Raw genomic sequence first — 24,961 nt, forward strand, 5'->3', positions numbered from 1 at the left:
GGGCTCCTTCGGCAGCAGCAGCAGAGTCCTCTTGCTGCAGGAAGATGAGGAGACACCGCAAAGCTGCTGCTGGTGCTGCATCCCGCCGCTATTCATAGAAACTTAGAATGTTAGGAGGTTGAAGGGACCTGAAGGATTTTCTCTTTGCAACTCCTCTGCCATGGACAGGGACACCTTCCACTACACCAGGTTGCCTGGCCTTGAACACTACATCTGCAGCTTCTCTGAGCAATATGTTCCAGTGTCTCACCACCCTCACAATAAATAATTTCTTCCTAATATCTAACTTAATTTCTCCTCTTTGAATTTGTACCCATTTCTTCCTGTCTTATCACTACAGTTCCTGATAAAGAGTCCCTCTCTGACTTCTCTGTAGACCCACTTCAGATACTGTAAGGTAACTGTGAGCTCTTCATGCAACTTTCCTCCAGGCTGAGCAGCCCCAACTTTCTCAGCTTCTCTTTATAGAGGAGGGTTCCCATGTTCCCACTGGTTTTCCAGGTGCTGTTTTTTCAGGTGTCCCACCTGATTCCAAAGTTCTTCCATTGCTTTCTCAGGGTGATGAGTTGTGTTAGGTGGGTTTGGGGCTGGGTAAGAGACTGAAATGCTAAAGATTAGTGACTGAGCAGCTTGTTGTGGGTGTCAGTGTTCTGGGAAAGAGGAGCCTGGTTGTTTGCATCCTGGGATTGCACAGTGCAATGATGCCATGAATCTGCACCTGCAGTTCTGGTACTAACTGGTAAAGCATGTTGTTTGTGTGTTTATTCTCAGTAGAATGGCCTTTGCTGTCAGCTGTTACAAGATGTGTATTACCGTTGTTGACAGCTCTAACACAGTGGGGGAATGATGGGCCTGTGGGAAAAGGAAGATGCTTGAGTCCTTTCTCTTTCATGGGCATCTTGATTTTCTTTGTTTTCCTGTAGCATAGAGTGGTGAACAGCCACACCTTTATAGCTGTGAAGGTTATCTCTGGGATAGTGATGATTGTGAGAGGAATATACACAGAAGGATGTTAGTAGCTTTGTTGTCAGCATGAATATGTGGCTTGTTTTTAATGATGAATTTGGTTTTGTTTGATCAGAGCTGAACATCATTTCAGCAATAAATAAAACATTGTCAGCAGTGCTGCTAATCTCTCAGGAAGCTAATTCTTGTTGCTTTCAACAAAATTTAAAGAGTTCCTATTTGGAATCAATCTTAGGAAGGGGACTTTGTATTCATTCTAGCATCTTGCTTTGCGTGCAGGCAGAAGAATGAGGATCTTTGTTCCATAAAAGCCATTACGTTTTTAAAATTGACCCTTCTGTAAGAAAAAGTGAGTAGCTTGGAATCATAGAACCTTAGAAAGGCTTGGGTTGGAAGGGACCTTGAAGATCCTCTAGTTACAGCCCCCCTTGCCATGGCCAGGGACACCTCCCACCAGATCAGGTTGTTCTGGGCACCATCCAGTCTGGCCCTGAATACTTCCAGGCATCCACAGCTTCTCTGAGCAACCTGTTCCAGTTGCTCACCACCATCTGGGAGTAAAGACATTCTTCCTAATTTCTAATCCAAATCTCTACTCTTAGTTTAAAAGCATTTCCCCTTGTCCTATCACTATTTGCCCATGTAGAAAGTAACTTGCATTAAGGTGGATTTCTTTACCAGCTTTTTGTTGTGTGTTGTCCCCTCTTCCCATAATGTCTTATGTAAAATTTTGGTGGCTGTTAGATAATTAAGACTTTTGGTTTAATTTTGCTTTGATTTGGAACTTGATAATGGGTAAAACTGTAAACTTCCAGCTTTCTAGGATTAACGGAATCACTATCCTATTTGTATAGCTAAGCAAATGGATTTTCTGTTCCTGCTTTGTGTAGCCTCAGTTTTGTAAACTTTTAAGTAGTTCTGCTGGTGGTCTTGGGTTTATGTGGCACTCTGGGCTAGTAACATTTTATGGGTTATTTTAACTCTAAACCTGACCTTTGTGTGTTTTGCTTATTTGCATTTTAAAAAGTCTTGATTTTTAGGATGATGTCACAAGGTTTTCCTGAAAGAAAAAGATCATATATTTGTTTTGGTTGTTTTGGGGTTTTTTTTGGTCTTTTTTTTTTTTTTTAACATGCAGTACAATTTTTTGCCTCTGGCTGGGAGATACTTGGCAAGAGTTTCCTGGTGTACAGCCTGAAACAGCATCCAGTGAAACAGTCAAAATGTGCTCTGCTTGCTTTCTCTCTGTTTAGGCAGTGGGTGTGCTTGTATCAGCTAAGCTTGTTGTGGCATTCCCATTGCCAGACAGGCCCTGTATCAGAATGATCAGTTTTTGTGCTGGTGTTTTAGAGAGTTCTTGAATATCTCCAGTGAAGGAGACTCTACAGCCTCTCTGGGCAGCCTGCTCCAGTGCTTAGTCACCCACACAGTAATGACGTTCTTCCTCTTATTCAGGTGGAGCTTCCTGTGCATCAGTTTCTGCCCATTGCCTCTTGTCCTGTTGCTCAGCACCACTGGGAAGAGCCTGGATCAACGTTCCTGGCACCTTCCCCTCAGATACTTAAAGACAATAATGAGGTCCCCCTCAGCCATCTCTTCTCAAGGCAGTCAGGTGACACTGAAGGTGCCATGAAGTCACTTCTTCCTTTTTCTCACAAAGCAGCTTCAAAGCACTCAGCTCTCTGCATATTAAGTTAACAGCATATGTTCATGGAATTTAGGATCTGTAGAGACAATCCAACAAGAAACAATCCCATTATTCAGGTCTGCCCCAAAGCTCTTGTCTGCTTACCCTTCTCTCTCCTTCGCTTCAACTTAATTCTGTAGTGAACCTGGGCTAGTCTGACTGAGCTAGGCAATTAGATTTGGCTTACTTAAAATTTTATTTTAAACATGAGCAGTTGTTTCTTCTTAGTTGGAATAAAGCTTTCAGAATATTTCAGTCTCTTTGCAAATAAAAAGTAATCTGAGTTTGCAGAAGAACTAAGTCCCTAATTTTGTGTGTTGTAGGGGACCACTGACAGGAGAAAACCCCTCTGTTTCTTTGAGTTTCATCAATTGCTGCAGCATTTGCTCCCTGTCTGTATTTGAGCTATACCTGATCTGTGGCAAGCTCTTTTTATTTTATGGCCCACATGGTTGCATCCCACTTGTCCTAAAACTACTTCTAGGAGCACAGATGGAATTGCTCATGTTGGAGGCCATAATGTATGGAGGTCATAATGTATGGGACAGAAATGTATGTAGCTGTTCTCTACATTAGCTCCTCTCTAGACTATCTGCACTGCACATGCTTCTGAGAATCAGTGAAATCCCCTCTTGGATTTTCAGTATCTAATTTTATTCAGAGACATGCAGTGGCACAAAACTAATCTTGACTGAGCAGCCCAAGAATTCTTAGCTCAGTCCACAGCAAAAGCAAGGAATGAGAACATTTTGGTGTTATTTGTTCCAGCAGGTGGAACTACAGGGATGCTTGAAATAAGTCTCATATATTTCATCATTTAATAAGGGGTGGAAGGGGAAGCTCCAGACAGAAGATTTCAGCAGAGTTACAGCATTCAGTTAATGAATGACAGCATGCCTAGGGTAGTTCTACGTGTGCAGCTGAGTAATCAAAAGTTTCTTTAATATGTAAAAATGGGTTTTGTTTACAGCCACTGTACCTTGACTATAGCACTGAGCTTCCTTTCACAGAATAGTCGCAGAGGTGTTAGTCCCAGATGGATGTTTGCTGTCTCCCAAGGATTCTTGGAGTCATGTTTTCAGGACCTGTTGCTTTTCAGTTAGTGTTTGGTTTTTGCATTTTACTATTTCTGTGGCTCTTAAGGTAAATAGCTTTCAATCAAAAAGAACAGGAGACTGAGTGCCTTTAAGTGGTGGAAGGGAGTGGAGGCAGAAGGAAAGTCAGTCTGTGGGGGAAATCTTGGCACGGATAATATTTTGTTTCTCAGAAGTGTTGGAAAAGCTTATGGAGGGGATTTTATCTAAAATATGTCGTTATTGAAGAAATCAGGTATGATTTCTCTTGAATAAAATTGCAGTTTACACTTTTTTAAAGTATTCAGTTCTAGTAGCAAAATTTTGTTAAGAATTAGTGAGTTTAATTTTCCTTCATTGCACTTAAATGATGAATAACAGTAAACAGCCTTAGAACAAGGAGCAAGGACAAGAACAAGCCATGTTAAGGCTTAGGTTTGTTGTGGTTTTATAACTGGATGTTTACCCACGTAGGGCTTTGGATCTTCTTTTTGAACTGAAATTCCTTGTCTGTTTTAGTTTATTAGCTGAATGTAAGCATTGTCTGCCATATCCCTTTCTTTTGGATTCAAGTAGATCTCTCATATTCAGAAGCTACCACTTCTTAACTATTTGAAAAAAGGTTTCAGACAAAACATGGTTGAGTACTGTGTAGATCATGCTTGTACAGTCACAGTTAATGTTGCACTTTAAAGTCATTTGGCTGGTATGATTAAACGTGTCCCATAGAAATCAATGTGTATTTAACGTTCATAGCTTGTAGTGTTATCTGCTTGATTTTTCTCTTTTAATGTTTTGTTTGTGTGTAAGATGAAACTCTGTTCTTAACAATGAGAATAAAAATCTCCTTGCTGTAGAAATTACTCATTTGATGAACTTTTTCCATTCTTTTCTTACTTTCTGGCACACAGCAGTTACTACAATATCTGTTGTAAAGTTCCAGTTGTAAAGTATTGTCTGACTAGCTGCAAGGCTCTACCAGAGAGCTTGAAGATTTTTGTGGCATGTTCTTGTTGCTTTATATTTCTTTTTCATCTTTCAGCTCTGTGACCAAGTTACCCCTGGAGTTACTGCTGATAGAAGCACTGTTTTGGCAAGTGTAATCGCTGCTTGCAGAAGGCTTTTCTCTCAACCTCCCAAAGGTGACTCTAACTTTGATTTGTGAAACAAAGCAGACTGCTTGCATACCTTGCTGAGAACTGCACTTATGTGCTATTTAGCTTTATTGTCCCTGGGGAAGTCAGTTCTTGTACTAACCAGCCTGTAGTCTTGAGATGGAACATTTGATTTATGGGATTTTTAGGAGCTATTAAAGAATAATGTAGTTTGCTCAACACTGTGCAGTAGAGCTTTCTGTTGACCTAAATTTCTCTATCTCTGGCTAAATCATAGCTTTACTTCAGGTTATTAAATAGATGTGATATTCTCTTGTCAACACAGCAGATTTATTTATGGAGACCAGGTAGAGCTTTTCAACAAAAAAACCAAGAAGAAAGCTGGTTTTGCAGTCTGTAGGTTCCTAGCTTCTTTGCTAGTGTATACATTCAGCTTGTGATGACTGATGTGTGATGAAAGAATTATAAAATAAAAACCAATTGTTTTGAAAGAGCTCCTTTCCTCTTTCTCAATAGGATTTGAAAAGTATTTTCCCAATGGGAAGAAATCTAATGGAACTAAAGGTACACCTGGAGAAACAAAAGGTACAAAAAGCTGCTTGACTTCAGTTCTTTGTGGAATGTGTAGTCATTAAATTAGATTTTGGCATAACAATTGTGAGTTTGGGTTTTAGGTTTTTTCTTTATTTTTCAGGCAAGATGTATTTGTACTAGATTAGTTTAGAAGTGCAAATTGATATGGTTTTATTATACATGATATGAAAGCAAAATAATGTTAATCTTCTGGAATAGTATTTATTTTTATACTTCTGTTGGAGTTCTGTCCCTCAGTTATAAGTTAACAGACCTCTCCTCTGGTCATAACTGTCTCTCGCCATTTAATGGACTATATATCTGTTTTTTTCATGGAAGATGCTGTTTCTCACATCATCTAATTATTGTAGTATTGCAGACTAGTATATTTTTCAGAACATCTCCTTAATATAACTAATAAAAGATAATGTGAGATTAGCATAAGATGTAAATTTATTTTTTTTTTAGAAACGAAGCAAGCTACTTCCAGACAACCCAGTGGAGCTAGTAGTGGAGGAGGTGGGAGTGGTGGAAAAAAAGGAGGCAAGAAAGAAGAAACTAACTGGTGGACCAGATTACAGAAGGTTTTGACTTTAAAATATCTTTATGTCACTATCTTGTCCTCATGAAATAACCTTGCATGATTTTGCTTTTTAAGGCCATATTCTCATTGTCCAAATCTTGCTCAAGCCTCCTGTGCCAGGCCTTCCATGGCAACTGGCCCTAGATGGCTCCCCACTCAGTGCCTTTCATGAATAACTATTTTGTGCATAACTCCAGAGGCATCTACCTCTGTTCAGGAATGTTAATGAAGTTTAAGCTGTGTGAATGTGGTTGCTAGTAGTCAGTATTCTTAGACGGGAGCCTCAGACCTTTAAAGGCCCCGTGTTTTGTTTCAGTGGCAATTTGGAGAATTTTCTGACCATACAATTGTCATTAAATGTAGTTTGCTCTTACATGTTCTGACCTTGATGGAATACTGATGTGAGTTTCCCTTTGAAATTTACTGCCATTTATTGCCAGGTGTAACACAAAGATGATATATATAAAATATTCCTGTATGTATATAAAGAATGGTTTTGGTGCTTGTTTTTCATCCTTCTTATTTTTGGTTTTGGTTTTTTTCTTCTGTTAGTTTTTTCCTTTATTTTTTGTTGGTCTTGCATGCACTCCTGGAGACCAAGGATAATTGTTTTAGAATGGAGGCAGAAAGGTCATGTGATTTTTTTTTTCCCTTTCTAAAAACAGTAGTTAATGGATCAAAACTCTTCAATTACTGTTTGTAAAACACTTAAAGAATTTCTATTGCTGTAATTCCTCAGTTCTATGTGAAATTTCTGAAGTGTGTTCATACAACAAAACAGACCTTTGTTTAACGTTCTCTGTGGCAAACTTGAGGGCAGGGAATAGAAGCTACAAAAAAATACCAGAACCTGTTTCCTATGCACTTACTGTATTACAGACTCTAATTTCATTTTTTTTTTTGCCTTCTCCATTTCCTAGGGTGACATTCCATGGGATGTCAGGGAGTTTCGGATGTATGTAGTGGGAAGTTCTTTTTTCTGGACAATGGTTGTGTACTACTTCTTCTTCAGGGTCCCTGGGAGAGAAATCACCTGGAAAGACTTTGTCAACAACTACCTTTCTAAAGGATTGGTGAGTGGGGAGGGGAATCAGTGTGAAACATCAGAGTGCTGAATGTTGTGGTGTGTTCTTTTATTGTTGTTCCTTAATATTGGCTGTACGAGTTTAAGTTTAATGTAATTCCAGTTGGTTTGTTCCACTTTTCCTCCCCCCAGTTGTAAGTATGAATGGTTCTGCCCAGAGCTCCTTTCCTGCCCGCAATGTATCCCTTTTTAATGTCAATCCCAATCCCAATCCCCGTTTTGGTTTCTATAGCAACTACCAAACCCCTCCCCCAGTTACTATGGTCACCACTCTGCCCATCACTCCCCGTCCTTACCCTTTTCCCCAAAAACTTCTACTGGGGACAAAGAGTGATTGGGCCAGGAGCTGAGACCCCTCCCCACTTGAGTTCCCACTGGTTCCCATGTTATGTCAGTTATCTCACTTTGTAATCTGATTTGTCCCCTTTAACCCTTCCCCTTCCCTTTATAATGCCCCTGTGCTTAGCCCTGGTCGCAGTGCCCCGAGCTCCTGTGCTGGGTTCAAATAAACCTTTGCCTCAGGTCACTGTCCGCCTCTTGTGATTCCTGCCAGCCTCACTGGGATTTCCTAAGCCTCGTCCAGGAGTGAAGCCTCTTCACCCTCTGCCGTGAGAGGTCACTCTAGGCGACAGCTTTGACAGACCTGCCTCCACTCCGGAGCAGAAGTCCTTGTCTGCGAGCTGCCGCCCCAACTGGCTGCTAGGCTGTGCTGCGTCTAGCCTGGGCTTTCGGAGGGCACACCGGCAGCTGAAGATGCTCAGTGCTGCCTCCCCAGTTAGGCTTGTGTTTGTGTGTCTGGAGAGTGAGAACTGGCTCAGTGTAATTTTCAAGGGAGAAAGGAATTAGCTTTCATTTTAATCAGTTCCTAGATCTGATGTTCTGGATGGATGTGTGAAGGTTTATGTCATTTCAAGAGAGGAGAGGGAATAGCAGCTCAAGACAAAGCTTTGGTTGGATAGCTCATGTGGGTGCTGGGGCAGTGCAGCCACACTCCCTCTGGGTATGGCTTTGCAGTACAGGTAAGCTGACATAATGGCTTAAAGAGACATGCCAGCTGCCTTTGGAAGAAGTTTGGTCCTAACCTTATCACTTGTATGAGCCCCTCCCTCTGAAAAGAGAAGGTTTTCTGCTTGTTTCATGTCTGAAATTAGTTCCTTGGGGAATCTGAGAAGCAGCAGTCAGAACAGAAAGGGATGGGTGGGGAATGGAAGAATCCTTTCAAGGACAATACATTGTCATCCCTTCATCCCTGACTGTGTTGTAAAGTAGCCTCCTCTCTTTGTTTTTTCCTCTCATTTTTTCTTACCTGGAGCCACTACTGGAGCAATCAATTTTATCATCAATATCCTATCTCTCTGTAGAACTTGGCAGCTTTCCATACTTGGAGTAATAGGTTGGTGATGCCCTGAAGTTCGGGAGATTGTGTCTTGCACAGGCTTTTTCCACTTCAGGAGCTATGAGTTCTTTGCTCTGCTCCCTCCCTGCTTGTAGCTTTGCCTTACAGATTAGGAAAGCATTGGTTTGCTTTGTCCTCTAGGTTTCAGACCTAGAGGGATTTTCTGTTAACACAAAATTAACCTTCCATTACCTTACTTTGGTAAGCTGCTGAACAGGGTGTCTCTTACCTTTCTTTTCTAACTGATCTCTGCAAGAGCTGCTCTGTATGTTTCTGCCCATACTGTCTTACAATCAGTCCTGTTCTAAACTGGTGGTTTTGTACATCTTGTGAAAAAACCCCTTACTGATTAAATTTCTGAAGCAGTAAGACACTTAAATATGTAAAAATATTTGTTTAGCTGTTACAGTGAACAAAGCCTGAAGCCTCCTTGCAGAAAAGCATTGTGAAAGTAGGCTGTTGCACAGAACCAAGTTTCTTGTTCTTTGTAAGATGTAGTGTGGATATTCAGACAGATTAAATATGTGGCTATCACGTGCTGTTGGCTGCCTTAGTGGTGGGGAGAAGACAGCAATACTGGAGTCATGTGGTTTTCAAAACAAAGGTGTTCAGGTAGTGTTGTGTGAAGTCCAGTTAGTTCTAGAGTGACTTCTTAGCTCATGTTTTCCTTCAATTCTACCAGAAATGGCCACATGTAGTGAGTTCAGGGAACAACCATACTAACCTGTGTGTGGTTCAGGCCCAGCTTCTAAAGCTAGATTGCTAGTTTTAAATGCTTTAAAAATGTTAAAACCAGTTATTTTATGGAAAGGGAAAGAAAACATGGAAAAAAATTTAGTTGACTTCTAAAAAGGCCCTGTCAAATCCAAGAATTTAACCATTGGAGGAGACCTGTAAAAAAGATCTTAGTGGTGTATATCTGCTAAACCTGTAGCACAGTTCCTATGTTTATATGGTATCTGTTACCCCAGCTAAATACTTTATGTAATTGATGTTACTGTGTTTAATATTGTAGCACAGGAAGCCCTTTCTAGTAGGGAAAACAGTTGTAAGAACAAAGTTCAGATTTCCCTCATTTTGCTCAGTTTGGTTTGTTTTGGAAGGTGCTCTAAGAGTTTGGAATCATATAACGTACTGGTTTTGGTGTTTGACCACTGAGACAATTAACTACTGTTGAACTATTTTACTGTAACTGATTTTTGCTGATGCATGCATTGAGTTTTCCCTTGAGAAAAGGATATGATGTCAGTCTTCGAATCTAAATTCTGTTGTGCCAGTATTACTTTTTTCCTGATTACATACATGATTCCTAATGGCAAACTGTAGACTGTGGAACTGTCCTGATGTACATGATTGGTTGTACATTCTAAGTGGAAAACAGAAGTATTCACATTTGTTATCTGAAGCTGTGGTGGAAGCACAGTGACTTTACACTCTTCGCTCAGGTTTTGTTCTTTTCTCCTCCTACAGGTGGACAGACTTGAAGTGGTGAACAAGCGCTTTGTTAGAGTCATCTTTGTTCCTGGAAAGTCTCCTCATGAATGGGTAAATGCTTTTAATACATGTACATGGGATATTAGAAGCAACAAAACAGTCTTTTTATGTAAAGTTTGAGGGAGAAACTTGGTCTGGATCATTAATAATTTCTTGATTGAAAACATTTTTTCTTGTTACATTATCCTACATCTTGTGTTTTTCACTTTACTGTATCAGTTGTTTTGCCACAGGTACCTTTAAACAATGACAAGTGGTTGCTTTCCAGCACTGTGCTCTTTAATACAGATACTTAAACAGGAAGAGTAACAAATTGCTGAAGGTTCTGTATTTTTAACTGCTGTTTTCCATCTGCTCAAGAAAATCCCAGACTTAAGGTCCACATACTTAGGAATCTTTTCTGTTCCAGACTGCTTTTAGCCAGTTACTAAGTGTTTGTTTCCAAAGTATTTATTTCATGGAGTTGCTCTTCTAGTAGCACAGTGAGGAATAGGCTGATGCAGGTGAAAGTTTTCCAAAGAATGATACCCAGTGGCAGAGACCTATTAAAAATATATATAAAATTTTCATAGAAAATTCAAAGAAGCATTAGAAAAGCTTTATCAGGTTACCTCTTCTTAGGTGGTGGAGCTTTTCTTAACTTTCTTTCTGAAACAAGGTCTGCAAGTCCCTCCTGGGTAAAGTGAAATCTGCAGTAATTACTTAATCAGTGGGTTTCATTGTGGTTTATTTATACACCTACTCTTTAGCCCACATGCAACCAGTTGCCTTTATTTCCCAATCAGTTAACTGCTCTATTTTTTCTTTTTCAATGTTAGGGTAAGGAGGGACAAATCAGGCAGGTCATGGTGCAAAACGGGAGATTTTCTTGACCAGATCTCAACACATTTTGAAAGTAATGGCTGGATTTTTCTTTCTGGTCTGTGATAAATTTTTGCTGGTGGTTTTTTTGGGGTTTTTTTGGGTTTTTTTGTTTGTTTGTTTGTGGTTTTTTTGTGAACACAGCTGACTTTAAAGCTAGTATAAACTGCAGAAGCTTTTCTTACGAAAAGCAAAAACCCTTCTTAATCAGAAGAGCTGAGACCTTCAAATGAAACAGTAAGTTGTATGACTGCTGTGTTTCCAGGTTCAGTGCTCTGTATTATTCTGACTATATAGGTCCCTTATAAAGATCTGTTTATTACTCCCTTCCATTTTTTTCTGGAGAAAATGGCAGTATTTCCATCTGTTTAAAGTGCCCTAAAACTATTGGGGTTTATCATCTCTGCAGAAGCAGTGATAGATACAAGTGTATTCAGGTTGGGAGGCTTCAGATTTGTTGTGTGCCTCTTGTACCAGTTAAACACTTGACAAGGCAACTTAAACTTGGTCCAAATCTAACACAAGGAACTACCAGACTAGAAGAAGCTGGCTTGTAGTGAAGGTGAAATAAGAGAGGCACTTGGTCATCTCTGCTTTTTTCCTCGCAGTACGTCTGGTTTAATATCGGTAGTGTGGACACTTTTGAACGGAATCTGGAGACTGTGCAGCAAGATCTGGGAATAGAAGTGGAGAACAGATTGCCTGTAGTCTACTCAACAGAGAGTGATGGGTAAGAAGTTGATTTAAAAAGTCTCTGGTAAAAAAAAGGTTGTGTTTACAGCAGAGAAGTAGGTTTGTAATACGCATACCTTATGGTTCACTAGGTGGCAGTATTATCAGAATAACAATCAGCTTGGGTTTGTTTCTGAGTGTTACGTGTAAGAGAAGCTGTTCAATACTTTGTCTATGAAGAAATCCATATCCTCTTACTCTAAATATAGCTTCTTATTATATAAATGTTTTACTGTAACTCCTTTCTTCATTTAAGCCCTTCCTCCCTGTGACTTTTATTAGAGCAAGAGTTAGCTGGGCACAGCAGCAGAGCTCCAGAGATGATGCTCATGTAGATTTTTGAGCAGACAGATTATATCATGGAACCACAGTATATTGGCTGAGCTATTCTGGGCATCAATTTTTGGCCAAAAACTAAGCATAAGTTAAATTTTGGGGCCTTGAAAAAAAGCAAGAAATAGGTGATTAAGTAGATCACATTAATCTGCCTGTTAACAGAAACTGGAAGATGAATCGTGGTCTTAATTGTTAAGAAAAATAGTACTGATGTTAGATTTACAGCGTTGTTGCTTCCCATTAGGGAATAATGGCTCTGATACTAGATTTGTGTTCTTTGTATTAGCCTTATGTAGCTGAATTTCATTGACCTTATTTAGAAGACAGTAAAAGTGCTTCTCTGATGTATTTTTCCAGATGGCTTAGGAGACAAATGTAAGCTTGTAACCCAAAGACTAGTTTCTTTTTGGGTCTAAGTGAGCAGTTTAGAAGTTACTCCTGCTGATTTCTGTCAAATAGGTTTATTATCACCAGGAAGTTTGACTTTGGGTGTAGTAGCTCATGTGACTAATGAGAATGGCTCATTTACTGCCTCTCTTGTGTTTACATGCTTGGTGCTTGGGAGTATTTGTTTTGATTTGGGGGCATGGAGGGAAATGTCTTGGTTTTACTGCAGTATGCGTTACCAAGCTGCTGCTGCCTTGGTTGGTCTTGGTGGCAACAAGAAAAATGGTGGCCTTAACTCTGGGCAATCCTACAAATTCAGACAGAGGTTTTTATTTCCCTGTTCTACACACTGCCTGCCTCATTTCTCTATTTCTTTATAATGGAGCATGATCTTAAGGATGGTCCATAAATAAACCTGTTGAGCCCTTATTTAAACAAACCTGGGGAAAAGTGATGGTCAGGGCAATGCAGCGCTTGTGTGAAAAGGCTGCATGTTGGCCTGAGGCTTGTCATCACAGACTGGGAAAAGTAGATCAGTTCCTATACCTTTTTCAGCCTTGTACAGACCTGTACTTCCTGAATCCCGCTTCCTGACCACAGCTCTGAGCCTTTCCTCCTCAGTGCCTGTTCTTCATACAGATATTGATATATATTGCTCTGCCCCGGGAATGCCACAGAAAACAGGAGAGAGCAGCTATATAATCAAAGTACTGCTGTTCCCTGTTGGATCAGAATCTGCTGAATACCACAATAGAGGGAAAAATCCTTCTTTTCCTCTTTATCCCAGGAATGTGGATTATCTGTAAAGCCTGGAAATCTTGTGCTTTATGATTGTCCTTCTTTTCTGCATTTTGTTTTTGCCGAGTGTGGATGGAACATCTTGTGAGCTGTTTGTTGAACTGTTCCTTTTCACAGAAAAATCTGTACAGTGCTCAGATACTATGATAAAGAGGACTGTGTTAGGGTTTTGGGCTTTTACAGAGCTGTGCTAGAAAGCTGGAGGACAATGGACAATGAATAATAATTTAAAAAAAACCAAATCCGCAAAACAGAAACAAAAAACCCCACCCCAAGAAACCACTCCCTTCCCCCTGCAAATCTGTATCCTTGAAAAGGAAAATGGAAACATAGAAAGGAGAAAAAAAATGTAAAAAGCTGAAAGACCTAAGGGAAGAAGAGCATGTATTTTGGAGAGAAATTTCTGCTTGAAGTAATAGGATACACTGTCTATATGCTACCTAATGCAACTTACTTTGAGAATATAACCATTTACATAACTAGTCCTGTAAATTTACCTTTGAAAAACAAGCTACTTCTGTTTATTAGGTAATGCAAATTTTCCTCTGCAAAACTCAGCAATGTTACTTGATGTGCTTGGTTTAAAAAAGCAACTATAATAGCTTGTTCTCAAGTTTATTTTGATGGTTTCCCAGTGTGATCAACCTGCAGAAGTACAAACATCACAAGTTAATAGAATATTAGTCCTGAATTTGCTTATAATGGAACCAACATCTTATATGTGTTATTTGCAGTAATGGATTTTTGTGATAGGTTTCTCTGTTTTGTTTGTTTTTCTCCACAGATCATTTCTCCTCAGTTTGCTGCCCACAATTCTGATTATTGGTTCATTGCTGTACACATTAAGAAGAGGTCCTGCAGGCTTGGGCCGGGCAGGGCGTGGAATGGGTGGACTTTTCAGTGTTGGTGAAACTACTGCCAAAGTCCTGAAGGATGAAATAGATGTTAAATTCAAAGATGTAGCTGGCTGTGAGGAGGCCAAATTAGAGATAATGGAGTTTGTTAACTTCCTGAAAAATCCCAAACAATATGAGGATCTGGGAGCAAAAATTCCAAAGGTAAGGGATTGATGACTTAGACTTTATTCTTCTAGTAGTCCTCAGTATTCTAAACTGTACTAAGATTGTTTACATATGCCATGCTTTCCAGCTTCTGTCCTCCAATCAGAAAAAAAATAAGTAAGCATTGAGTGCCAGCAGTGTAATTGTGGTGCCAGGAGACTTGCCTTGTGGAATACGTTATCTGTTCACGTGGACCAGAAGTGATACACATATAGGTATAACGGCAATCTTGCAAGTGGTTATTACAGAATTGCCTTTTGGATGTGCTGGCAGGGGAGTCCACCTGATGACATAACATACCTTTCTTTTTCTTACTTAATATGTCAGTCAAAGAAAACACTGTTCCTGCATCTCTAAGACAGCATGGTAGTGTTTTATCTAATTTGTTTTTCCTTTTGCTCTTTTAAAGGAGGGATTAATCTTCAGTTATTTCCTTGCATGATGTGGTGAAAGAAAAGCCAGAGGGCTCAATATCATTGACATGTTATTTCATAGGCTTAATATTATGTTTTCTTCATGAGGAAAATATACCTGTTTGTCTTGCAGGGGGCAATTCTGACAGGTCCTCCAGGTACTGGGAAAACACTTCTGGCTAAAGCTACAGCTGGAGAAGCCAATGTGCCATTTATCACTGTCAATGGCTCAGAGTTCTTAGAGATGTTTGTTGGCGTGGGTCCAGCACGAGTAAGTCTTTGGCCTCCTCTTTTCTTTCTGTATTGGCTGTTGAAAGGATGGTGTCAGGTTTGGGAGACAAATGGTTTGATTAGAGCTGAAGTTGTTTCTTCTATGCAGATTTCTTACAAATTATGCCAGATGCATGTCTAAACACAAAAATCACCAGTGTACCTTTAATAAAAGTTACTAAGGCAGTTCATTAGCTAGTTTCACCAGCCTGAAACAGTTCAGTGTTTCAGGCCATAAAGGATGTGCCTCTTTTCAGGTGCTTGAGAACACTAACCAGCACTCTTTAAGCTCTAATCTGAAGTAAATTTACTATCTGGACCAGAAATCTGTAGCTCATTCAACTACTGCTATGGGAATGCCTCCGCCTGCTCTAAATCCTGCTTTTTTGAAGAACTTTATTATCTTTGTAGTTTGAAACTTTTAGTTGTAAAGAGTTGTCTAAGACACACAGATAAGCTTCTGATTGAAATATGAATCCAGTGACTGATTTCTGGAGATCAGGTGTTTTAAATAACCAAATATATGTCTAATTTTTTGTGCTTTTCTGCCTTAACTGTCTTAAGAAAGCTCACTAAAAACATGTGAAGTGGTGTAAACAAGTTACTGATGGTATTTTATGGAAATTAAAATTTGGGAAAGTATTACGTATCCTAAAATTATAGTGATACTCAGGCTTCTGTTGTCAATAAATACCTGAAATGCCCCAAAGCAAAGTGACCTAACTTTTTTGTTCTGGTCTGTGAAAATACTTTTACTATCCAGTGAAATCTGTTGACACAACTTTGGCTGGGAATTGAGGTTTCAACATAGTTGATAATTTCTGATGCCTATAGAAAACAATATGAGAGAGTTTTACTTTCAGTTCCTATTAACTTATTAAATAAGGCAGTTGTTAGTGATGCTAAATTGATAATTTGTAAATTGAATGTGCTAGAACTAAACCTGCTTACACAGCTTTGGTTTCTTTGGTGACTTCTTAGTGTATATGCATATGGAAATCTTTAGTTTCCACAATGCATATGCACTAAAAATAGTTGTGTGATTCTGGATTTCTGCTTATTCCAGTGAAAAGAGAATTCACTTCAAGTATCTGACATATGTTTATCTTGTTCCTTCTTTGTGCTTTTTTCAAAAACATTGGGTAACTTTCTGTTGTACAGCCTACTGTCCAAAATTTGCATCACTAATGTATAAAGTAGTAAAGCTCTGAACTGCATCTAATTCTCACTCAGGTCAAAATTCTTCCATTAATTTTTCATTTCCTGTTTGCTCCAGTTGGATTCCTCAGTTGTAGATCTGTTAACTCACTGAACTGGTTTTAATGAGGTCCTTCTGATAGGTTTGCAAGCAGAGCAACATTGCAATGTTGCATCTAAAATTCAAATCAGATTGTGCTGCATCTACCACAGTAGTTAGGTAATACCTTGCTTAAAATATCAAAGTCTAAAAAAAATTTCAGCTATCTACTCATGTCCTGGATGTTTTTTTAGACTTCTAGAAGCTAATTTAACTTCCAGATGAGTATTTGGAGGGGAATTAAGTAATTTATTATTGCCTTGAAGGCTGACTGAAGGTTTTGGAGGGAATGCTTGTTCAGAGCCATGCCCAGTTATAGGGATACTGTTACTGATGTGCCTCTTCCCACCCCTCTCCACCCCCCAACTCAAAAGAGTTACAAACCAGCCTGATACATTCTCTGTTCTTTTGTTAAGGTTAGAGACTTGTTTGCTCTGGCTCGTAAGAATGCCCCGTGCATTCTCTTCATTGATGAAATAGATGCAGTAGGGAGGAAGAGAGGGAGGGGCAACTTTGGAGGACAGAGTGAGCAAGAGAACACACTCAATCAGCTTTTGGTAGAAATGGATGGTGAGTATTTAATGCCAAATACTATGTTATAGTTACATGGACATTGGAAAGAATATGCTTGTTCAGACCTGCTAACCAAGATTTGGATTCTAGCTTAAATTCAAATTGTCTCTGTTTCCTTGTTTCCTAAAATAAAGCATGGTGACTCACTTTGCTGCAGCCTGATGTTTTACTAAAATTCATTCAGAGAAAAAGAACCTTAATTCTGTATCTCCTGACTCTTTGTCATAGTTGAATAGTCAAAAAAATTCTTCACAATGAGACCAGTCTGTTGGTAAAAAAATACAGCTAGCCATGCTGGTTCTGTGATTTCCTGAGCAGTTAATCTATTATTGTATTTTGAAGATAAAGCAGGATTTGATAGAGTACTTCACAAAGCAGAACCCAAGGCCATTTCCTTGTTTGTTATGAAAAGCTGGACAATGCAGCAATAAATATAAATATTTTCAGCTTTAAGATCATTTGTTTGAACTTTCAGTTCTTACATGACCCTGTAAAGTGGGGCAGTGTTTATTTCTGTTTTTGGGGTTTTTTTTCCCAGAAATTATATTTACACAGCTTTTCTCTATCACTTTTCTTTAACAGGATTTAATACAACCACAAATGTAGTCATTTTGGCAGGCACTAACAGGCCAGATATTTTAGACCCTGCTCTGATGAGACCAGGACGCTTTGACAGGCAGATTTACATTGGTAAGTTTTACCTGGGTGCCTGCACCATCCTGTGTTTGTAGCACACTGCTGAAGTCACTGCAACTATTTTATACATGTAATTTCCTTGCACACACTCAATTTGAATACATATGTGTGTGAAAAGTAAAACCATATGTCTTCTCTTTTAAAGGACCCCCAGATATAAAAGGAAGAGCATCCATTTTCAAAGTTCACCTTAGACCTCTGAAATTAGACACTGTCTTAAATAAAGACAACCTAGCAAGAAAGCTTGCATCACTAACACCTGGGTTTTCTGGTAAGTGACTCCTAATGCCACTATTATTCTCCATGCTTTAGATACTTGATTTCCCTACTAAGTCTGGTTTTCTTGCACGTGAAATTCTCTTTGCCTGTTAGAGCAAGTAGGAGATCTGATCTTCTGGATGGCATTTGATTTCATTGTATTTACTGGCACAGCCTGAAATTCTTTGCCTGTTAGAGCAAGTAGGAGATTTCTGAGGGTCTCAAGTTTTGTCATCTTCAGTCAAGGTGACATGAAGAGGGAAATTCTTCTGTCTTCAGTACAAGCAATTCAGAGGTTTCTGATTGTTACCACTCTTGTGTGTTCTTCCTTTGTTTGTCCCTTCCTTTGTTTCATTCTTGAACACTTCTGGAGAAGACCTGGGTTTTGTGAAGTTTGTGTGCATATTCTATAGGAGAATTTATGTTTCTGGATGTAAAAACCAAAAAAAACAGTGCAGAATTCAACTGCTGGTCAGTACAGATTTGAAATTAATTCGATTATAAGCCAGTAATGAGAGTTCTCACATATATTCCAAATTCAACACTTGTGAATTCTTCACTGGTTTTTGGTCTATATAAAACTGGTTTTCTGTGATTTGACTATCAATGTCTCTGGTAACTACAGTGATGATGTTTAAGTTACCTCAATAGCACTACTGCAAATAGTTTAACAGAAAGTGGAGGGCTTGAAATCAGTAATGTGCAAGGATATCTTGTAAAGATATGCCAACATCTGAGCTATACAGAATTCACACGTAGGAAATGCATGCAGCTAAATATATGCTAGTTTAAGTATAATCTGTTGCAGACAGAAAAGGAAGGTGGGATATATCAAACAAGTACTTCACTGGTAATAAACTTTATTTGTGGGCTGTCTACCTATGAGAAAAATCCTAAAGCCTATAACTATAGTAGATGCATTTAAATATATCTTAAATAATTAAGCTATTTCAGAGCATGTTACTTTTAATTTTCAAACTCAGTGAGAGTTTATAGCAAACCAGTTATAAGTAAGATTATGTTTATGCTAAACTCAGAGAAAAGTGTTGAAAAGGATCAGTAATTCTTGCCTTCTCTTTTAGGTGCTGATATTGCTAATGTTTGTAATGAAGCTGCTTTAATTGCTGCAAGGCATCTCTCAGATGCTATAAACCAAAAGCATTTCGAGCAAGCAATTGAAAGAGTTATTGGAGGTAGGTGAATAGCACCAATTGTTTCTCAGAAATTGTAGTAGGCAACTTCCTTTTTTATATGTGTAGGAAGCCATGCTTTTGAATCTTTGTCCTGCTCTTCAAGGCTGTTTTCTTTCTCTCCTAAACACACTTGAGATTTAGAACAGAAGCATCCTGTGTATATTGCTGACTTCTGTAATAGAGGAAGGGGTACAGAGAAAATTTCATCAGGACACATCTCTAATTTCTTCTTCAAAATGGCAGGAAGAAAAACTGTTTGGATTTAGGGATGCTTTTAACTGCTGCTAGCCTGAAATAGTCTAGAAAAGATTTTTAAAGTTGATATGTTTTATATAAATATTTGAGTATTTTTAAGAACTTCCATTGAAACTAGAAAATCTAAGGAAGGACAGGGTTACAGTGAAACCTGGAAGATGTGAATTTCTAAAACTTGCAAGTTTTGAGGGGGTGTTTAAATTTTTTCAATGGATCACATGTATGGCCTCTAAGTATTGCTTACCATCTTTGCAAATGAGGTAAAGGATTTCGGAGGAGAAAGTTGTGTCTGAAGCTATTAATCAAATTTATTTATTTTACAAAGGTTTGGAAAAGAAAACTCAAGTACTCCAGCCAGAGGAGAAAAAGACAGTAGCATATCACGAGGCAGGACATGCAGTTGCAGGGTGGTTTTTGGAACATGCTGACCCCCTGTTAAAGGTAAGAAGGCTAATTTGGACTTTCAATTTTAACAGTAGCATGGACATCTTTTTCTTTGTGGTCCCTCCCCCCTCAATGTTAAGAAGATATTAAAATATATTAAAAAGCAGTGGAAGTGTGTCAATTTTAGAGTACATTTTGGTTCATTTCTTGTTACTTTCTTAACTGTTTTCTGACTTAGCTGTTATATAGTTTGTAGTATAAATGTCCTTTGAGAGACCTGTTCTTCTCATGAATCTGCTGGCCTTGATGGCTGCTTTTTCTCTGAGGCTTTCAGGATTGATCAGTGGCTTAAGTTACTCTTACCAGGTTACACAGGTATACTTCAGGAATATAGAAAGCTAAATTTTAGTTTCAATTTGCGTTCTTTTGGCTTCACAGCGTGACAAGTTGAACGTAGAGGAAAAAGCACCCCAAGCTTGCTTTAACATTCATAGTTTAGCATAACTGTGTTTTTCCTCTCATCTCAGGCTTAAAAATATTGTATGATTTACTTCTGGAAGAAAGGTCATTAGTAAATGAGGAAATTCCTTAAACTGTTCAGGATGCTAAAGGTGGAAAAATGCTCTATCTGTTACTGAATACATAATGCCCAATACATAACATTCAAGGAATTGTGGATTTTAATTAAAATGGTATTTTTAAAATATGATGCAGTTTTTAGAGAAGATATGACAGTGGTCTTACCTTTCTTTTCCAGATATTCTAGTAGTTGTTATTCCAGTTTAGAGCTAGCCAGGGCTTTTAAGGATAAAACACAATGGGGGCAAAACTGTAAACGGAAATAATGTCTGAATTAAACCTCAAGGGTGAGTATGGTGTAGGTTGTGGCATTAAAAACTAAGTCAAACTGAAGAATGCTTTATGGTTTTTAACACTGTTTAGTTGTAGCACTGTTACTTTTTTTTGTAGGTATCTATTATTCCACGTGGTAAAGGACTGGGTTATGCTCAGTATTTGCCCAAAGAACAGTATCTGTATACCAAAGAGCAGCTACTGGACAGAATGTGCATGACTCTGGGAGGACGTGTGTCTGAGCAAATCTTCTTTGGAAGAATTACAACTGGTGCCCAAGATGACTTGAAGAAGGTGACCCAGAGTGCATATGCTCAGGTATGGGCTTCAGTGAGACTTCTTTTTTTCCTTTACTGTTTTCTTTATCTCTGACCTAACTAATATTTTGCTATGATGCAATTTCATCAGGTGCATCCCTCAGAAGCCTTGTTTCAGAAAACACTGTATGAATAAGCATCATGATGTTGTTTAGAGATGCTGATGACTCAAATATCTTATTTCAGTCTCACAACAACAGTCCATGCATTAGGCTTCAATTATTGCCCTACATCTGCCCACAGGAACATACACATTTCAGTTGGATCCCATTGGATTCAATTACATGTGGGAGTTGTTATACTTATTTTAAAATGGAATTTAGTCCTCAGAGTTGATCATATCATCCTACATTTACAATTGCCCAGTGTGAAGATTCAACTTGCATTTACACTTGAATCCAGAAACCTGGTTTGAAAGCACTATTTGATGTCAGTTAAGGCTTTGGGAATTAAGACACTGGTTTGTGTGTGTATCATATTAACTAATGTAGATGAGTAATTTAAAATCTTATCAATGCAGTGACTCACCTAAGTGTAGCTGTGGGCTACACACAGGTGTGTTACTACATTTCCTGCATCAGGACAAAGTGTATCATCTCATAAGACACTCACAAGGAGCAAGAGGCATTTTGGAGTACACTTATCTTCCCCTGCACACTTATTCCCAACCCCACCTACTTCCTGGTCTCAGGCACGCTTTTTGTTGCCTCAGTTCTGAAAGGCTATGTGTAATGATGTCCTGTTAATTCTATGAGATTTTCAGTGACTCTTGCTCAATTTAAAATTTATAAAATAAGTCTACTTACAGACTTTTGTACATGTCAACCAAAATTAAGAAAGCAGGTTAAGATGCTTGATTCTAATGGTGAGATCTCTTTGAATTCCGAATATTCATTGTCATACCTATGTGGATCTTGCTAGACTGAGAAGTGCTGCTTTAGTAACCATCAAATTGATTGTAGCCATGGAGTGAATAAATAAATAGCAGTTTGAACTTGCTTCTGCCTCTGCTGGAGGAAAATGCAACTTAAAACGTCCACATTTGGCAACTGGACAAGTCAGTATTCAGTACTGAGTGAAGCAAGATAAGAATTGTTTGACATTTTTAAAGGAGTGTCTTGGGATGAGGAATAGCATATGATTTTTGGACTTGATAGAAAAAACCTTCAAGACCCTCTACTTTAGTACTTAAGTCAGCTTATCTTTATGGGTGAGTAGAATATGCTAAACTTTAGAAGTATTTTGAATTGGCAAAACACTTCTATTTCTGGTAAAGAAGAGTTTTACTGCTTAAGGAAGGCTGAAGTGTTTTTTGTGTAATATCTTAGAATTTGAACAGCAAAGCACTATGCATACCACTAGCAACCACTTTAAAATGGTCTTATTTGTGTCCTTCACTTTAATCAGTAAAAAGAAATAAGTGAAAGTCAATTCATGTGTGTTAACTTCAGTAGACTTGAGTTTTCAGGGAAGGGTTGATGTTACAGGAAAAGATTAGGTTATAGCAAAATTCTTCCTCTCCTTTTTTTTGGCCGTATTTACTTCAATATACCCTAAATTCTTGCTATCTCTCCTTTGTTTATTTGATTTTTTTTTCTTCAGATTGTTCAGTTTGGTATGAATGAAAAAGTGGGGCAGATTTCCTTTGATCTCCCTCGCCAAGGAGACATGGTCTTAGAGAAACCTTACAGTGAGGCAACTGCCAGGTTGATAGATGAAGAAGTGCGGTCACTAATTAACATTGCCTATGAAAGGACATTAAATCTGCTGACTGAGAAGAAAGCAGAAGTGGAGAAGGTGAGCATTACAGTGTTTTTAGCCACTAAGTTCCAGCTGGTAAGCCAAAATCTGAATTGAACTGAATTAGATTTAAAATAGAGACTGTATATGAAGAAGTTTGCTCAAAACCCATTTGATGTAATCTTAAGAATGTGCCACAAGACTTAAGAGAAACCTCCTTTTGTGTTGGAACATCTCTGAGCATCTCACAAGCATGATTCAACATCCCTCCCTGCTTAGGTGGTCAATATTTATTTGGAAAGTTGGAGGGAAGAGACTGCCTGCTAACATAGGGTTTAGTAGATATGATAGGCAAACTTAAAAACCCAAAGATTAAATACCAGGCTCCCAGTTTTTTTTTGGGCAGAAGAAGCTCTTGTAACCAGGGAAATTCATATGACTTCCTTTCTCTGAATTCCTTTCTAGTGTTAATAAAAACATCTTTGTCTTCTTCCGTTCTCTCCCTTGGCTGCTTGTGATCTGCCTCACTGCAGCCAAGATTCAGCTTGTGCATATTCTCTTTCTTCATGCCACAAAACCTGATACAGCAAAAGGATAATTTTCTAGGACAGGCATCCAGTAGACTTACTGACAAGGAGACAATTTTGTATGGGCTCCATAAATCCTGTTGTAGCAGGTCAGCATCCCAAAAGAGATCAGTGAATGTGGTTTGTGCTAAACAATGAGCTCACTGACCCAAGGCTGCAAACTCCCCTGGTGCAGTGTTCACACATTGGTATTTTATGGTGCTCTTGAGCTTTTAACACAGCAGCAGCCTGATTGAACCATCCCCATTGACTGGAAGGGAACTTGTTTTCATGTACCACTTAATGTCTTGCATTAGGAGCCTTTTGACAGAAGTAAAATCTGCTATTCTGAAGCAACAATAAAAGCAACAGTGACCCACAGTGAGGGCACTTTCCTTAGTCTTAAAAGCAGGATTAAAAATAAAATTGTATTTGTGCTCCCTAAAAATGCTCAAGGGGGAGAAGAATCTTGTATCTGATGAACTCTGAACAACCTGTTTTTTCTATCAGAATTAATCAATGCCAAGCTAACTGCCTTAAGAGACCCTTCCAAACAGGACAGCCATCTCAGGTGTTTGATATGTATGACATAACTTGTTGTGCTATTCCAGGTTGCCCTGCGGCTGCTGGAGAAGGAAGTGCTAGATAAAAGCGACATGCTAGAGTTGCTTGGCCCAAGACCATTTGCAGAAAAGTCTACTTATGAAGAATTTGTGGAAGGCACAGGAAGTTTGGATGAGGATACTTCACTACCAGAAGGCCTTAAAGACTGGAACAAAGAGCGTGAAAAAGAAAAAGAGGAGACAATAGATGAACAGGTCGCTAGGCAGATCAGAGGAGGGATGCCATTTTAACTGTGAAGTGTGTGCCCATGGTGACTTGCACTCTGGAAGAGAAACAAACTCACCTAGTTTGTACTTCAAAACAAAAAATATTTATTCAACCAAACTGTATTAGTGATGGGTGGAAGAGTGATCTCTTGGGATGAGATAAGGATGTTCTGCTTCTGATGTACGTGTGGTAAAAGGTGATCATCTTCTGTTTGCCAGCTGGAGAAGCATACAAGGAATTGGAGCTGCAGTGGAATGCCAGAACTGAGCCTCTCAAGCATTGGAACAGTTCAGATTCATGCACAGATTCTGTGGCACTGGTTTTTGGTTTTTTTCAAACATCTGTAAGCTTACAAAAATCAAAGGGGTTTTTTGATTATTTATCTAAACTATATCTGTATGTGACCTGTTTCCAAAAAGAAAAAGAATCATACAAAGTGCATTGTCAAATGTGGAAGTCTGGTTGTACAAAGCACTAGCTCTGCAAAACTATCAGCTCTTTCATCTGACCCTTTCCCCTCCACCTCGTTTTGATTTTAGAGTTTGTCTACAGAGAACTGCCATTTAAGTTGACAGTGAAAACTGAACACTTGCTTAAATATCTTAAAACATACTCATGGTTCAGTGTCTTAAATTAAGTCTGAAACTGTTGGGCTCCTGCAGTTTTACCAGTCAGTTTTTTACAGAGTTCTGTAAACTATTGAACATATGAATGTGATGTGTAAATACAGTTTGAGTCAATAAAAACAGTACTTTTCTGAACAAAGCTGTCCCTTTTTTTTTTTCTTGCTGGTTTCTGGGTATAGAATTCAGAACAATGCAAAACTTGCAAAACTCTGTTATTATAGGTTAAAAGGATTGTGTTCACAAATACAAGCAGCAGCCAAAGCCAAAGGTGACAGATTGTCAGAGTTTGATGCTCATATGCTTAACAAAAGCTATGGGGGAAAAGCTGTGGTTTTCCCCTGCTTAGTTGAATACAGTTCTCTTAGTAGTCTGCTTCTTGTTTTCTGCTGCCTGCTAAGGATTCATTCATTGGAGAACTCAGCTGTTCAAAAATTAATGGCCTTTCTCCTCATCCCAGCAGATGACAGGGAAGCATGGGTGGAGTGGTGGTTAAGGGGGAGAGGAAAATGAACCACTCTTCTCTGCTGGACCAAAAATTCTTTAA

General features: G+C 38.8%; 1 protein-coding gene across 1 annotated transcript in view; it reads left to right on the plus strand.

The window, feature by feature from the left end:
• Window positions 1-24,556, plus strand: part of AFG3L2 (AFG3 like matrix AAA peptidase subunit 2) — a 26,561-nt gene extending 2,005 nt beyond the window's left edge. Inside the window, exons 3-20 of the mRNA XM_031058867.1 lie at window positions 341-392; window positions 3,664-3,796; window positions 4,769-4,868; window positions 5,358-5,426; window positions 5,883-5,998; window positions 6,918-7,070; window positions 9,948-10,022; window positions 11,441-11,562; window positions 13,870-14,143; window positions 14,693-14,830; window positions 16,543-16,696; window positions 17,282-17,389; window positions 17,541-17,666; window positions 18,736-18,846; window positions 19,427-19,542; window positions 20,455-20,655; window positions 22,257-22,451; window positions 23,572-24,556. Coding sequence (XP_030914727.1) covers window positions 341-392; window positions 3,664-3,796; window positions 4,769-4,868; window positions 5,358-5,426; window positions 5,883-5,998; window positions 6,918-7,070; window positions 9,948-10,022; window positions 11,441-11,562; window positions 13,870-14,143; window positions 14,693-14,830; window positions 16,543-16,696; window positions 17,282-17,389; window positions 17,541-17,666; window positions 18,736-18,846; window positions 19,427-19,542; window positions 20,455-20,655; window positions 22,257-22,451; window positions 23,572-23,814 — 2,486 coding nt within the window. The 3' untranslated portion in view covers window positions 23,815-24,556. The remainder of the gene's footprint in view (window positions 1-340; window positions 393-3,663; window positions 3,797-4,768; window positions 4,869-5,357; window positions 5,427-5,882; window positions 5,999-6,917; window positions 7,071-9,947; window positions 10,023-11,440; window positions 11,563-13,869; window positions 14,144-14,692; window positions 14,831-16,542; window positions 16,697-17,281; window positions 17,390-17,540; window positions 17,667-18,735; window positions 18,847-19,426; window positions 19,543-20,454; window positions 20,656-22,256; window positions 22,452-23,571) is intronic.
• The last annotated feature ends 405 nt before the right edge of the window (window positions 24,557-24,961 follow it).

Source organism: Geospiza fortis, unplaced genomic scaffold, assembly GCF_000277835.1.
Source record: "Geospiza fortis unplaced genomic scaffold, GeoFor_1.0 scaffold100, whole genome shotgun sequence".
Taxonomy (NCBI): Eukaryota; Metazoa; Chordata; class Aves; order Passeriformes; family Thraupidae; genus Geospiza; species Geospiza fortis.